Below are 16114 nucleotides of genomic sequence, written 5' to 3' on the forward strand. Positions count from 1 at the left end.
CACCTCGGTCCTCCAGTTGTGACCCGGAAATGGATTTCAGCGCGCCATGTTGAAGGACATCTCATTTCTCTAAATGCACATCGAGGACCGAGCATCGAGGAGGCTCTCTGGAGGAGCTCTAACCGAGGAGACACTGATGGGGCCTCCACGGCTCCTCCGCGGATGCATTTCCGGGAACGGTGGAGGCATGACGCACGGCCAGACTTATCTCAGCCAATGACAGCTCTGCATGCATCCCCTGGATATTATTTTAGAAACTGCTTTCATCGCGACGCAATGTTTACAGTGAGAACAGCTGTGAGGTCCGTGCTCTCATACTTGTTTGATTCTGAAATTGTATATATTTATATAAATATGTGTGTGTATATGTCCGCATCTGTAGCCTGTTATTGTCTCATTATAATCGCACTGTCAATGAATCAAAGTAAATATATAAGTCATCATGAACACATCTGTCCATCAGACAGAGGGCTGCTGTGCCTCCTGTCATCATTAATGGACGTCTCTTTAAAATGACCGCTCAGAGGAGAGGATTTCTCATTTCTCTAACCGCCTGCTGCTTCCCCTCCTCTCTCCTCTGTGGTTCCCCTCCTCTCTCCTCTGTGGTTCCCCTCCTCAGTCCTCCGTTCGCATCTCCTGTGGGCGGCACTAAGTCTCGAGGATAGGAGTCGAGGAGAGGAAATTAGAGTATTGAGAAACCTTTTTTGTGTCCATTGGTCCAAGGTTAGGGGGTTGAGGTTTAAGAGAATTTTTAGTTATCATTTTATGGGATATTAATACCAGCACTCTGAGCATATACATTGTGTCTTTTCCCAGTCCCCCTAAAGGTACATTCCCAAAAATCAACCTTTTGTGGTTCATAATACGTTTAACTCCAAGAGCTCTTCAATTTCCCTCATTACCCTATTCCAAAATAGTTGTAGTTTAGGGCGATCCCAAAATATGTTTGAGAAGTCTCTGATTAATCCACATCCTCTCCAAAAGAGTGGGCTAGACTTGTCATATTTATATATTACAAAGGGAGTTTTGAAGTATCTCATTCTCAACATCCACGCAAATTCCCTCCAATTTTGACTATTTATGCCAAGTCACCCAGGAACTATCCCACTCCTCATCCGTAACTATGGTATTGGTTACAGAACTAATTTATTCTATTAGTACCCATTTTGTTTCCATATCAAGCCTAATCCATGAGACCAATATTCAAAGTTGTGCTGGCCAGTAGTAGCTTCTAAGAAGAGGCAGAGCTTTGAGTGCTTGAAGGACTTTCGGTCTCACCCTGGTTCTTTTATTCTGTCATATGAATTTAGAAATAAGCATATCCAGGAATTGAAATGTTAATACTAGGACAGTAATAGGAAGAGAGCAAACATAAAAATAGCAGCCTCTGCAGTACTGTGCTGTAACCTGAGCCTAAGATAACAGGACCTTTTTTCAGTAATGTAGTTTAATATATTGAAACTAAGTTAGTGAAAAAATATTATGTTACTAAAAAAAATACCCACAAATATTAAGAAATTACAAAACAACAACGTTTGTCTACATGAATAATGTATTTATTTACCCCAAACTGCATTTAGGCTAATGATAAAGTATAGTAACTAAGAAACAAATGTAACAAAGTCATTGACACAAAATCTGTTTATAAAATAAAAACCAATGATGGTATTTTATGTTTTTTTCTGCGCTATATACCAAACAAAAAAAGTTTAAATCTGTCTTCGTCTCCTTGGTCCAGCATTAAATGTGCCATTCTCATTCAATAACTGGCCCCAGCACGGCGCCCCCAATCACATTGGTATAGAACCGCCCATTGGATAGAAGCATTTTAATCCAACTTGAGGACACATGGCTTGAATACTTCCTGGCTTTAGTTCTACAAACTCTCTCTCAGTCCTGAATCGAAAAAGTATTTCTGCAGCAGAGATGCAGATGAGGGGGGGGGGTTAGTGACTGCTCTCTGAATTGAGGCTGCTGTAGTGATCTGTTTGTACTATGGAGCGGCTCAATTGTTGAACCACCCATAAAAGCTGCTGAGACGTGGCAGACAGCCGGAGTAAATTCCTCTGCTGTCTTCTGTCAGGTTGCCACGGAGTGTCAGCCTGCTTCATATTTCCATCTTCAGGAAGCATGTTGACTGCAGAGCTGCTTGTTTGTTACTGCTGGAGCGCAGGGGGACGGATCATGTGATTTCTATGTGTGATCTTAGCTAACCCTAACCATTATTTCATTCAGACAACTCACATGTTTCTTTAACATGTTTATTAGAAGCAGCATATAGTTGAGTTTGGCGTCTAGGCTCGGGTCTCATCACTCTACAGATATACATAGCACGATGAGTGATGATTAAATAACTAACCCCCAGAGCCTACAGGTGGAAGCTGGGGTGGTGGTGGGGCAGGCAAGCAGCAGCGACATAGAGTAACTGCAGCAAAGCAGCAGCAAGCAATGCATAGAGAGAGATCTGGGAGGTTAAATAGAGCGGCGTATTAGGAGAACTCTGTTTGGTTGGTTGTAGAGTGGCAAGGGGCGTTATGTATGAATGCAGCATAAGTGCTCGAGTTGACTGCCTGAACTAGTTCGCAGGCTTCGCCGCATTTAATAGAACAACCTGGCAACCCAAAAGTCAATGACTTATGATAGATATGCAAATAAGTACATAAAAAAACAACTTAACTTTTACTGGCCTGTTACCATGAACAATGATTGATGCATTTTGTCTCTGCAGTGGCGTGGGGCTCGTGGTACGACCATGTGAAAGGTTACTGGAAGGAGAGAGAGAAGAGGAACATCCTGTACCTCTTCTATGAGGACATGAAAGAGGTACAGAGAACCCAATGGACTCTGTAATACAAAGCATGATGTACAAACTCTTACCATCACGTTTGTTCTCCCAGAATCCTCGGCGCGAGGTGGAGCACATCATGAAGTACCTGGACCTGTCGCTCTCGGATGAGGTCATCAGCCGGATTGTGGAGCTCACTTCTTTTGAGATAATGAAGGAGAACCCCATGGCCAACTACTCCTGCATCCCAACGCATGTTTTTGATAACTCCGTCTCCCCCTTCATGAGAAAAGGTGCCTCAGTCAATCCAAAACCATATATTGGTCATAATAATAATAATAATAATAATAAAGGTATGAGCAAGTCTGAACATGTAACACCTTTGAAGCCCCAGGTTTCAAAAGTGAAAGAGTGATCTGCATTGAGGGAATAATATATCATTTACACCTCTTCTCACGTCTGTTAACACACAGCGAGAAGGGCTGACAAAATACCACGAATATCTTATAATAATAAAATTGTTTAAGCTGCCAATATTATTTAAAAAGAAAACACTACCCTTTTAATATGTTGTGTAATATTCTGTTCTCCCTGTACTTTCCTTAACTGTGTACAACACAGCAGCACCCCCTAGAGCATTATTCGCTTTTTAATTTAATAAACAATGACCACTGGTGAACAAAGCTGGATTTATTATCTTTAGACTGGATATTAAAATGAGAGTATTTTAGTTATTATTTTTTCTTGTATTATAGTAATTTTTAAAGTTTTGTCTTTGGGGATTGTTAGTGTGGGACATTTCCTCTGTTTTCTAATATTTGTTACACTAAACATCAATTAACATAGTCGATAAGGAAAGTTGCAGCACTTCTGTTCAACAATAAACGCCATTTGGGGGAATCATTTAAGAACTTGTACCATAGATTATTGCTTATTTCCACAAACTGAATATTGATCTTCATATCTAACACTTTTGTTTTCTCTTCTGCGTTTTCAGGTCAAGTGGGGGATTGGAGAAACCATTTCACACCCGAGCAATCAAAGATGTTTGCCGAAGATTATGACAAGAAGATGAAGGACGTCAATATACCATTTAGGACCCTCATCTAAAGGATGTTGGGTTTTATACCAAACTAATGCCGCCTTATAAACCAAAGAATGACGTACTGATTCAGGGAAGACAGAAATACTGTCAGAAAATTTGACAGGAGCTCAAAACCAAACCAGCAGAGTAAAAATAAATAAGTTTCAGCTCAGGTGTTAATTGCTAGTGTTTAGATTAAGAGGAAAACCATTCAAAAGTATGTTTAAAGAATAAATAAAAATGCGCTCCGTGATACAAGGACGTGAGTTTTTAATCATCACTTTATTGCAGCTTATCACGTAAACAATATATAAGACCAAAAGTGTTGTGACTGAGTGGACATGCCCATTTTATGACATGACACCTCCAACAGTCTGTTTGCATAGAGCCCGTAGAGAGCACTTGCAGCTGGAGGCATGTGCTTTTTCTGCCCATATGAAGTCCTTTTGCAACCCTACACCACACTGTACAAAGCCCAGCCAGAGAAGGGAGGCTGCACGAGACACGAGCAACAAAGACTAGAATAAAAGTAATGAGCTGGAAAGTCAATCATATGAAAATGGACAGAGGACACAAAAACACAACAGCTGAGAATATCCAAGTTTAACAAAAAAATCACTTTTAATACATACTTTAATTTCTGAGAATAAAATCTTAAATATTTGAATACTTTATCGACAGGGACAGTTCCCGCCATTTTAATCAAATCTTCTTGCTTATATAGAGGCTATGTTTATGTAGATTTTCTTGACAAGTTTTGTTGTTTTCTTTCACAAGTTGTCCTGTGTTTTCTCCTCTCTTCTATTGGTTGGCCCTCTTTGGTTTTGATCTTCCTCTTTTCCTCTCCAATTCTTTCTCTCCAACCCTAAAGATCCTCTTCTTCTACATCTCTATTTTTTATTTTCTGTACCTGTTGAAGAGAAATAGGATATTTTAGAGAAGGACATGATTATGGGAAACATGATTTGGTTGACAATCGATACTGACAAGGACACTTTTGACAAATCAAATAAAACAAGCTATATTTGCAGACAAACAAGACATCACTAAGAAAACATGATGCTACCTATAAAATAACCCGTACAACGTCTCACTCAGATACAAATCTAATGAAAGCAGCAAACTAAACTGGAGTAGTGATTTTGCACAAACAGCATGGTAATCCCATTTTAAAGTATTTTTATAATTAGGTTAGGTGCATTGCAATTTAAGCATAATAAAACAGTGTTTATTAATGTAATTGCTGTCATGCATTATCTGGTTATTATCCAGCCCTTATTGATGAATACAACAAAGTAGATGCATCCTAAATGATTTATTCTATGTTTATATATGCTATGCTTTTTATGGGACACCAACAATATCAAGCGTTTTTACAAAAGTGGTACCAAAACAGGCATTGGTCACATTCCTGCCTACAGACAGAAACGACCAACAGACAACAGCAACTCAGAGGTGATGAACGACTTCTGAGGATCTCCACATTCATTAGTCATTATGTCACCTTGTCAATTTGGGACAGATGTTGAATGCATTTAGTAGAAGGGAGAAGCCAGAGAACCCCATCAACAGGAGTGTGATAATATATAAAGTAGACACTGCTAAGGACGGATGGCATAATAACATACGGGACAAAACAGACGACACACCAACATGCACACAAACTACAGATTACTTGAGTTGTGGAATACCTTGATGTAGTTACACGCGGGGGGCGGGTGAGTCTGAGTTAATGATGAGGGAAGGGTGGAATTAGGCAGATGAAAACAGACATTATCAAACATGATGAAGTGATAAAAGAGAGGATAGTATGGGATGAAGAAGAATTAAGTTAAAATATTAATGAAAATAAATTAAAAAAGATGATAGTATTAATATATTAAAATTATGTTTTTTTTTAAAATAAAACAGAACTGTTATTTTAGGTATAAGTTAAAATATGTTAGAGTGAGAAAAAAAGAGACTACTTACAATCAATGTAGTTGCGGGCCACGAACTTCAGCACCTCATCAATAAGGATGACGGGGAAGGAAAGCTTCAGGACCACCAACCACTGGTCGACGTTCAGATGGGTCAGATGGAAGACCATCTGGGGGGAAAAGGAGTGGGGAGGAGTCAGAACTGATGGGAGACGACAGCGGAGAGCAACTACGACAAAAGGCACACGTCACAGAGGGCGATGTTTCAATATAAGACGGCTGACTTACGGGCATGGGGTCAACATAGATGATCACGAAGTGAAGGGACATGGAGAGGGCCATGGCCATCAGCAGCCAGATGTTAACCCATGGGGGCATGCGCAGCAGAGACTGGTTCTCAGACAAGCTTGAAAAAAGAACAAAGAAAAAGTTAATAAATGTCTGTGTTTACCTGGAGAAAAACCACACGAGTCATCATCTCTTGTGACTCAACATTACCTGTTGAGAGCGTTGGACATCTCAATGGTGACCAGCACAGACAGGGCCATGGTCATGGGAGCGCAATGCTCAAAGATCGAGCACTCGACTCCGTTGAAGTCCTCGTTCTCAGGGCAGCACTGCATGAAGTGGGACTGTACAGAGGAGAGGGGGGTTATTTAGTGACTGCTTGTAAGTGTGTTTGAAAGATAACTTCTTCTTAAGATACAGCCCTTTTCATACTGGATTACTTCTAAATGATTTGATGAAGAGAAAGTTAATTTCCATAGTGAATATTATGCTTTTAAAAGCCAAGAAGGATAAGTCTGACCCATAGGTTAACGTAATGGAGAGACAGGGTTAAAGAAAACGTCCTTTTAGTGTTTTAAAATATACACCACCATTATTACAAGCCTTGCCAAATGTCGAGTCATCCTTTTCTCCTTTTTTACTTAATTTTTTTATTGTATTATCAAAGCTGTTTATGACGACAATCAAGACATATTTTATAAAAATGATGAGATGAAAATATTAGAAGTTAAATTGTATATTGAAATTGTATATGTGTGTTTTTTTCAAGTTGTATGCTCGTTATGTAGGTTGATTAAATAAGAAATATGTTTTAAAATAATTAAAGAATGGTAAATTACCAGCTGGTAGTAGGAGACACCGGGTCCCTCTGGGTCATAGATGAACCAGTAGGCAGCACCTCCAACAGTTGCCATTCCGACGTATCCTGTGAGGGAGACATGACGGAGTCAGTGTAGGCGGGGTTTTTTCAAACCGAGTACAAACATGGCGTCCAAAGTCCTACTTACCACCAATAACCATATATCTGAAGAACAACCATCCGGAGATCAGGGGCTCCTTGGCGGAACGTGGGGGCCTGCCCATGATGTCAAGATCTGGGGGGTTGAAGCCCAGGGCGGTGGCGGGCAGACCGTCAGTGACCAGGTTGACCCACAGAAGCTGGACGGGGATAAGAGCCTCGGGCAGACCCAGGGCGGCGGTCAGGAAGATACTGAATGAAGAAAAGGATAATAATCAGACAAATGGAGACAGAGAGAGAAGGCTGAAGTGTGTGAATCAGAGCTTCAGCCACTCACCAGACGACCTCACCAACGTTGGAAGAGATGAGGTAGCGGATGAACTGCTTCATGTTGTTGTAGATGGCTCTGCCTTCCTCAACAGCAGCCACAATGGAAGAGAAGTTATCGTCAGCCAGGACCATCTCAGAGGCAGACTTGGCAACGGCAGTGCCAGAGCCCATGGCGATGCCGATCTCGGCCTTCTTCAGGGCAGGGGCATCATTCACACCATCACCGGTCTATGGAGGGAGGAAAGGACGCATGAGTTCAACTACTCTCAAACAAAACACATGTACGGACAAATAACCTGACGCAAAGCCACCAACACACTGTGCTCTTACCATGGCAGTAATATCATCGAATCCTTGAAGGAACTCAACAATCTTGGACTTGTGGGATGGCTCCACACGGGCGAAGCAGGAAGCTCTCTTCACGGCCATGGTCTGTTGCTCCAGGGGCAGATCGTCAAACTCACGTCCGGTGTAGGCCTTTCCTTCAACATCCTCATCCTCGCTGAAGATGCCAATACGACGGCAGATAGCGATGGCGGTTCCCTTGTTGTCACCTGGAATATGGAGGAGGAGAGGTTTAGTGAAGTGAAATTAATGTTTCTAGGATTAGGGTTACAGTGTATTTTTGATCAAATTCAAAACCCACAATAACAACTTTATATTAAACTTTACACTTTGGTTTAATTTAGATTATACATTTTCCTTACTCAAAAATGGCAAAAAAAATCTTATATAAAATATATAATTCATTAATCATTGTTCTACAAGAGAACACAAGGTTATAATGTGCTTGAATTTAGTTGTTTTTATATAATTAGTGATAATATTTTATATAGTCGGCTATATCTCAATAGTATGTAGCTGCATTTACATAGAAAATACATAGTTGTAAAAGTGTGTTGCAATGGCACCATCTACTGGAATGTCTAGTATGTTTAACCAAAATTCATGCTGTCTCCTATTTTCAATTCTAGTGACATATTTAAATTGAAATGAATTTGTATTTATTTTTGCCTTGTTTTTGTAGCACACAATATCATTGTTGTGGTCCTTCTCTTTTCCTACATAATATGTATATCATGTTTTAAGTTAGTTCAAGTTTACTAACACTATTTTTCATTGGTTATTTATATCTTAGTTTTAGTTTGAATGTACTGTCAATACTTAAGTTGGTTTATATCTTCCATGTATACACTTATGTTACAAAATAAACTGAACTCAACTTGTTTTATGGCATCTGGTTAGATGCTAAGTGCATTTCGTTATATTAGCACTTGTTCTCTGTGCAATGACAACGAAGATCTATCAAATCTAGTCTAATCTAAAATGACGGCACATTTCTGAATTGATAATCCTTCCAGCCCATAATACTAACCAGTGATCATAATGACACGGATTCCAGCAGCTCTGCAGAGCTCGATGGAGCCGCAGACCTCCTTACGGGGGGGATCCAGCATACCCACAACACCAACAAAGGTCAGATCAACCTGAGGAGAAAAGCGTGAGTTCAGTCAAAGTGTTCACATGTAGTCAAGGTTACATCCACACATCTCGTTATGGAGGCGTTGGGCTCTCACCTCGTAATCGGCGAACTTGGTGGCGTCCTCAAGGTTCATCTCGTCCATCTTCAGGGGGGAGTCACGGGTGGCGAGGGCCAGGCAACGCAGGGTGTCACGCCCGGTTCCCCACTCCTTGATCACACTCAGCATCTTGTCCTTGATGGCGGCGGTCAGGGGCACGCGGGTAGCTCCAACACGCACGTATGCGCACCTTTCAATCACACCTTCTGGGGCGCCCTGTGGTAGAAAACAGCACGATTATCTCATGTTGACTTGAATGCTTCACCACCAAAGTGCAGCTGTGTGATCAAAGGCTGTGAAAGAGACGAGCAACTTGCCTTCACGAACATCTTGGCTCCACCATCACCCTTAGTGGGAGTGCAGTACACGGACATGGACTTCCTGTCACGGGAGAACTCAAGAGTGACGTCCTTCCTCATGAGCTGCTTGACAACCTGTTGGATAAAAGTTTTTTTATTAGAAAGGCTGATTGGTACAAAGTAATAGATTTGCGATGGTTGGATCAACCTTGTCACATCCAGCTACTGCTCATAAATGTGAATGTTCAACAACATGTAGCAAATGGAGCGAGGAAACTTACTGAGCAACAGGCGGTGGCTCTCTCAATTTTGGACAGGTTCTTCACGTTGCTGTTGAAGACGTTCATCTTCTCCACCAGGCAGGACAGGGCGGTCTCAGTAGCCTCACCAACCTTCTCATAGATCTTCTTGGTCTGGAGAAATAAAGGGGGGATGCAGATTAATTATCTGTGGAAAGTCACAGGATTTCTGACATTTTCCTTATTTTTAAAAATAATTATTATCCTTGTGTGTATTCCCTTGGGTGAGCCTTAATTTCCCTGCGGGGATCCATAAAGGTCTTATCTTATCTTAAGCACCCTGCATGACCTTATGACTTTACCTCGTTGTAGTCCAGAGTGGAGTCGTTGCACAGGGCGCAGATGGTTGCGATCTCAACAAGGCCGTCGTGTGTGCTGCAGTTGGTCTTTGCACCACCCTGGGAACTGAACAAAAGAGAAACAATTAGAAATAAGTGAGAGGCGGCTCAAGTGCACTTTTATGTGTGCCTGATACTGGGTTTGAACAAGGAAAAACAACTTACACCTCGCCCTCGGGGGTGTACTTGGAGCCAGAGATATCGAAAGCATCAAGTTCAACATGGTTGCCATCAGCGTTCTTGATGATGAACATCTGTGGGCGGAGGACACAATCTTAATTGTAGGCCAAACTGTCACCAACAAAATCACCTTTCTGAGTGTGAACAGTGTGTCACCCACCTTGGTCACACACATCTGGTTGGTGGTGAGGGTGCCGGTTTTGTCTGAGCAGATGACGGAGGTGCAGCCAAGAGTCTCCACAGAGGGCAGGCTTCTGACGATGGCGTTCTTCTTGGCCATACGGCGGGTACCGAGAGCCAGGCAGGTGGTGATGACAGCGGGCAGACCTGAGAGACACATCAGGGGAAATGTGAATCAGTGGAGGAACACAAACACTCTGTCTGCAGAGGTGGGGAAGGTACTCAGATCTTGTGCTTGAGTAAAAGTAGAAGTACCAGAGTGTAGGAATACTCTGTTACAAGTAAAAGTCCTGAAATTAAAATGTTGCTCAAGTAAAAGTAGAAAAAGTAAAATATACTTCAAGTACCAAAAGTAGTCATTATGCAGATTGGCCCATTTCAGAATAATATATTGTATATGTTTTTGATAATAACCTAAAAGTGTCATCAAAGCTGGTAAAGTTACAGCTAGTTTGAATAACTGTGTATATTGTAATGTAGCTTACAATGAATGTTACTAAAGTCATAAGTGGTGATGTAGTGGAGCTTAAAGTACATTATTTACCTCTGAATTCTAATAGGGTAGAACAAAAATGAAATACTGAAGTAAAGTACAAGTACCTCAAAATTGATCCTAAGTATAGTACTTGAGTAAATCTACTTTACACTACTGTCTGTCTGTCACTTTCTGCTGTTATTGGCATGCTCCCCTTACCCTCAGGGATGGCAGCCACGGCCAGAGCCACAGCGATCTTGAAGTAGTAGACAGCTCCACGGATCCATGAGCCACCGTGGACGGGGTCGTTGAAGTGGCCGATGTTGATAGCCCATACAGCAACGCAGATCAGGGAGATGACCTTGGACAGCTGCTCGCCGAACTCGTCCAGCTTGGCCTGCAGGGGAGTCTTCTCCTGCTCAGTGGCAGCCATCTGGTCACGGATCTTACCGATCTCAGTGGAGACTCCGGTGGCGACAGCAATACCGATGGCCTTGCCAGAAGCGATGTTAGTGCCCTACAGAGGAGAGAGGTACAGGTATAGGTAAGGATAAAGGCTAAACACTGAAACACATAATACATGGATGTTGGTAAATCACTTACAGAGAAAAGCATGTTCTTCTTGTCCTGGTTGACGGCCCTCATGTCGGGAACAGCCTCAGTGTGCTTGATCACACTGACGGACTCACCTGAGAGGGGAAAACACAACATTTAATCAAAACTGACAAAAGAGTTTGGACAGAAAAAACACATATTTAAGGTTTCTTGAAAGCTTACCAGTGAGGATGGACTGGTCAACACGCAGGCAGGTGGACTTGATGGAAACAAGCCTGATGTCAGCGGGGACTTTGTCACCAACTGTTGGGAATAACAGAGAAATCGTCAGTAAAACGTATTGAAATAAATGATTCATAAAATCATTTTTTACATTTAACATCAAATGATTGCAACTCTAGTGAATATGTATATTTTCACTTGCACCTCCATAACCTTCGAATGACACACATATTTAAAATTAGAATTGAAGTTTCTTTAAATTAAGTAACTTTTTTGTGCTTAATTCATGACATTTTATAATGAGATTTAAACTAAACTCACTGAAAGGCCCATTGAGAATAACCCACACATGTTGGAGAGGAGGAGGGGGGGGGGGTTTAACAGGTGTACACTGACAAATGAACAGAAGTGTGCAATGGCAGCTAGGGGAGAAGAGGTGTGGCAGGTGCTAGTGGGGGTATTTATACTCAGGATTTCCTTCAGTCAGCATGTTTTAACAGCAGTGCTACTCATATTTCCTTAAAAAGACACGCAGCTTTGCTATCAGTCACATATATCCTGAATATTTGTGTCCGTCTTCCTTTCCCTTAACAGAAATGTAAGCAACACCCTGAAGCTGAGTGGTGTCTTTAACTGTCTCATTGAAATTAAATGGTGAAGACTATTGGACACAACAGGGATTTTACCACAGATCTGTTCATTTACAGATCAGGTTGTACTTTTAAAAATGATAAATCTTGGCATTTCTTACCACAGACTTCAACGATGTCACCAGGGACAATTTGTCTGGCCTTGATCGGCTGCACACTCTTTCTGTCAGCACGGTAAACCTTGCCCATCTCAGGCTCGTACTCCTTGAGAGCATCGATGGCGTCTTCAGCGTTACGCTCCTGGGACACACACAGACAGAATAAACAGTCATTTAAAAGTCACAACAAAACAGGGGGTTCAGCTTGATAAAGAAGTATACATTTGTATACAATTATAAAAAAAACACATTTTTACCCTTGAACGTCCTCTAGCAGGATTTGAGTCAAAACATTGATATACAACATCCTGATGACGAATGAGTACGTAATATGTATGATCTTAAGTTACGATAAATATTAGGTATTTTTTTCCCCCAAACATACCAGTTATTTTGTGGACAGTGGTGCCCGGATCTATGTAAAATATGTTATAAATAACAACTGGGCCCAGAGAAAATATTTGGATGGGTGTCATTTTCTCAAAAAAGGTAACCAAATTAAATTCTGCTATTTGATTCGAAGAGCATGACTTGCATAAAGTGAATCATCTAACACCTGTCTGCTGGTTACATCATATCTATCTTCTAAAATTAAAATTAGAGTCTACTTATGTTGTTTACAAAATATTTACTCTATGTTGTAACATTAACTTGAGAGCAACTAGTCCAGTTGAGCAACTGATCCTGGGTATAAGGCACAGCAGTAACTGGAGCCAGTGTACTTTCTGTCATCATCTTATTGCCCATGTGCCGGGCCTCGTCACTGACCTGCCATACTCCAACAATGGCGTTAGCGATAAGGATAAGAAGGATGACGAAGGGTTCCACGAAGGCGGTGACGGTCTCTTCACCTTCCTCAAACCAGGCCAGCACCTGAGGTCAGAGCATAAAGAAGAAATCAGTGTTGGTGTGAGCACACAAGTGGAGACAACAGTGAAAGTGGGCCAAACCGCTCCTGAGAAACAATGCGCAAATATGTCCCAATCTGTATATAATGTACTTTAAATGAACATAAACTAGTGTTTAAACATTTGGATTGGGCCTGAATTAGAATAGTCTTCCAGCTTTGAAATATTCTCTAAAATGTGTTGAATCTGAAAAAGAAGGGGATACATTTGAAGGGATTGTGGAGGCTCTCTGTGGGCATTAAACACGAGTATGCATTTAACATGTTTCACAGTAGTTTGTAATAACAAAAAAAGGTGTGATGATTTAAAGGCGTAATCATTCAGGCCTTGTCAGTTCACATCTTTCCAAGTGTTAATGCCTGTTATTTTGATATTAGTACGTCATAATATAATTACATAATGGTCCCTAATTTGTTCTCAGTGTCCCGTTACTCCTTCTGACTTCAACCCTCTCTCTGTGGAGGCCCTCCGTTCCGTGTTTCAGGCTTGACCTTTCCCGAAGGATTCAGTTTCTCTCCTCAGCTTGGAGCTTTCTTAAAATAAACCCCCTCAGCCCCCCTATACTTCCCTGACCCCCATCTCTCACTGGCTCCTCAATATTCGCCTTCTAAGGCCATCATGACAGCTGCTCGAAGGGGTGAAAGCTGGGTATAGGAATTAATACACCTCCTACAAGCTTGCAATCTGTCTCCCTCCTCTCAAGTTGTCATCCTCAAAAATAAATGGAGGGGTGGAGGGGGATAAGGAGTTATCTGGACAGAGTGTCCAGACATGAATGATCAACTGCTGCATGCTTTTTTTTTACTACTGTAAGAGCAAGTGTGATGGGTTTTAAAGTGAAATGGATTTTAATGACCTGTTTTTAAGATGGCTATCTAAAATGGTTATTGTGCCAAAAATGTAATTGTGACATTCAGAAGTTTATTCTTCTAAATATGAATTGTAAAAGTGTGCACCTGTTCTTTAGTAGATAACAGTAAAGTGTCTGATCCCACGTGGTGTCAGTGTCTGGTGGAATGTGTTGCTACTATCATGTCGACTACAAATCCTACTGCCGTTACTTGTGTTTAAAAGGAACATGACAGGAATGGCCAGAGTTTAGAATTGCTGACCTGATTAAAAAATAACTACTAACACTTGTTCACTTACAAAAGAGATGCAGGCAGCCAGCAGCAGGATCCTGACGAGCAAGTCCTCAAACTGCTCACTGATCAGCTCCCAGATGCTCTTACCTGAGCGAGACAGAAGGGGGAATACAGAGAATATAAGTCAAGGGATAATTATCACAGAATGAATGATATTACTGGATGTGAAAGTGTATTTGGGTCCAAAGGGAAGAGTTTAGAGTATATCATGTATGGGGGAATCCAGTTTTCAGATATGTGTTGGTAGTTGTATGTCATTAGCATGTAGGCATCACACAATCAAATTGCTGCCTGAATGTATTACTTTTACAACCCTTTTGAGAGCATTAATGATGGTCCTCATATCTGGGTTGAATTAGGTGTCTGTAGGCTCTTGTTCGGATTCAAGAACCTTGTAAATGTGGCTGGATAGACACTTACCCTCCTCAGCGGGCAGCTCTGGAGATGGACACCAAGGTGAAGGAAGAGAAAGAGAAGAAAAAAAAGGATGTTGAGTTAAAACGAATAATATTAAGAGAAGAAACATGGTGTTATTCAAGTAACATTTTCATCAAAACTTTGACAGAAAAAGTTAAACTTCATTGTAGAAAATGATAAATGTTACCTTTAAGATATTCGGTTTCTCACATTCTCTAACTTCCATCTTTTACAACAAAAATGTACTTGCTTTATGCTATAAGCGCTGTATGATAAAAAAATCCATTGTACTGTATCAGCTTTGACTGACCTAGACCAAACGAAACCTCACTGCACTGCCTCTAACTTTATAAATTCCTTAATTCTAAGAAAAAATAAACATTACATCAAATGGCAGCTGAATAAAATGTTCCAAGATTACAGAAACATTGCTGTAGAAACAAAAATGCTTTAGAGGTAATCACATATTACAGTATTCGCTGTCTATCTTGCCATTCCACTGGGTATTGATTAGCAATCATATTAAGGATCATTTAGGAAGTAAGCCATCTAGGCACCTCCTCTTTATCCCCGGCCTAAAATTATCCATCTCTCCTGTTAACGCCTGCCCCATATATCACCCAGGAAGCTTCTTGAGCCATCACCTGTCTCTCTCGCTCTACAGCCATCTTCTTTGGCCATCTTTAAATAGCTCTTCAAAGCCCTCAAAGTCTCTGCTTCTCAATGTCCCTGCATTTCTACCAGCTGTTGCAAATCCTCTCTAAAAAGGCATCTCATGCAAAATCTCAGCCCAACTCAACAAGTATCTCCACTTACTCACATCTCCACAAACTATCCAAGCAAATTTACTTTGTGAAATATTAAAAATGCATAAAAACATTCATTTTTCTTTAAGTGTGAAGTAAGAAGTTTCTCTATGTGAAATAATTGCCAAATATTAACTTTCAGAAGGCTTCCAACCCCTCCCCAATGCCCGCAGTCTCACCATTAAAGCCATATTTTTCCAGGTTCTTCTTGAACTGGTCGGGAGTGAGCCCAGATTCTTCATTGACCCCGAAGTAGGACAGGCATTCTGCCGGAACCTTTGCGTGTGCGTTCTCCATCCTTTCAGATTAGACGTTCAATTCTCACCCTTGTTCCACCACCCTCACCTAGAAGCTGGCACACTCCTATTCAGGAGTTCTGATCCGACAGAAAGAGCGAATGTCTGCATACTTTTTCATGGTTTTATACCACCAAGGGGCTCAGGATTGGTGGACACCCCCCTGACACACGCCCCCAGAATTCCGGCATGGGAAGGTATGGTGGGTGCGAGGGTGGGGGGGTTTGAGGTGGGGTAATGGGGGGGTGAGATGGTGGACTTGGACAGGAACTGAAGACAAGACTTTCCAAGTCCACCATCTC

The 16114-nt window shown here is 41.4% G+C and overlaps 2 protein-coding genes across 3 annotated transcripts; one reads left to right on the forward strand and one right to left on the reverse strand.

Annotated features, from left to right (window-relative positions):
* Positions 1–2598: 2598 nt before the first annotated feature.
* Positions 2599–4442, forward strand: LOC104945977 (sulfotransferase 1C1-like). The gene is made up of 3 exons (XM_010771716.1): positions 2599–2823; positions 2898–3078; positions 3783–4442. The coding sequence occupies exons 1-3, from the start codon at positions 2710–2712 to the stop codon at positions 3893–3895; spliced, it is 408 nt and encodes a 135-aa protein (XP_010770018.1). The 5' UTR covers positions 2599–2709; the 3' UTR covers positions 3896–4442.
* LOC104945975 (sarcoplasmic/endoplasmic reticulum calcium ATPase 1) lies at positions 4133–15913 on the reverse strand. 2 transcript variants are annotated; one of them, XM_010771714.1, is made up of 24 exons: positions 15696–15913; positions 14714–14731; positions 14298–14380; positions 13009–13113; positions 12244–12382; positions 11493–11573; positions 11319–11404; positions 10935–11232; positions 10221–10387; positions 10046–10134; positions 9845–9947; positions 9525–9656; positions 9262–9378; positions 8942–9160; positions 8740–8851; positions 7695–7918; positions 7372–7592; positions 7084–7286; positions 6916–7001; positions 6287–6420; positions 6077–6194; positions 5841–5958; positions 5561–5593; positions 4133–4779 (listed from the first exon to the last, which is right to left on the reverse strand). In XM_010771714.1, the coding sequence occupies exons 1-23, from the start codon at positions 15811–15813 to the stop codon at positions 5571–5573; spliced, it is 2994 nt and encodes a 997-aa protein (XP_010770016.1). In that variant the 5' UTR covers positions 15814–15913; the 3' UTR covers positions 4133–4779; positions 5561–5570. The 2 variants fall into 2 exon arrangements, with proteins under 2 accessions (XP_010770016.1, XP_010770017.1); XM_010771715.1 differs by lacking the exon at positions 5561–5593 and having other exon boundaries at positions 4468–4779.
* Between the last annotated feature and the right edge of the window lie 201 nt (positions 15914–16114).

This window comes from Notothenia coriiceps, unplaced genomic scaffold (assembly GCF_000735185.1).
Source record: "Notothenia coriiceps isolate Sejong01 unplaced genomic scaffold, NC01 NC01_scaffold00010363, whole genome shotgun sequence".
In the NCBI taxonomy this organism is placed as follows: Eukaryota; Metazoa; Chordata; class Actinopteri; order Perciformes; family Nototheniidae; genus Notothenia; species Notothenia coriiceps.

Excerpts from the sequence above, each read along its gene's own strand:
- LOC104945977 (XM_010771716.1), top strand. The coding sequence starts at position 2,710 with ATGCATTTTGTCTCTGCAGTGGCGTGGGGCTCGTGGTACGACCATGTG. Across the intron at positions 2,824-2,897 it reads TCTATGAGGACATGAAAGAG|AATCCTCGGCGCGAGGTGGA; the intron begins GTACAGAGAACC and ends TTGTTCTCCCAG. Across the intron at positions 3,079-3,782 it reads CTCCCCCTTCATGAGAAAAG|GTCAAGTGGGGGATTGGAGA; the intron begins GTGCCTCAGTCA and ends CTGCGTTTTCAG.
- LOC104945975 (XM_010771714.1), bottom strand. The coding sequence starts at position 15,813 with ATGGAGAACGCACACGCAAAGGTTCCGGCAGAATGCCTGTCCTACTTC. Across the intron at positions 7,919-8,739 it reads CCGTGTCATTATGATCACTG|GTGACAACAAGGGAACCGCC; the intron begins GTTAGTATTATG and ends TCCATATTCCAG. Across the intron at positions 6,421-6,915 it reads GTGTCTCCTACTACCAGCTG|TCCCACTTCATGCAGTGCTG; the intron begins GTAATTTACCAT and ends TCCTCTGTACAG.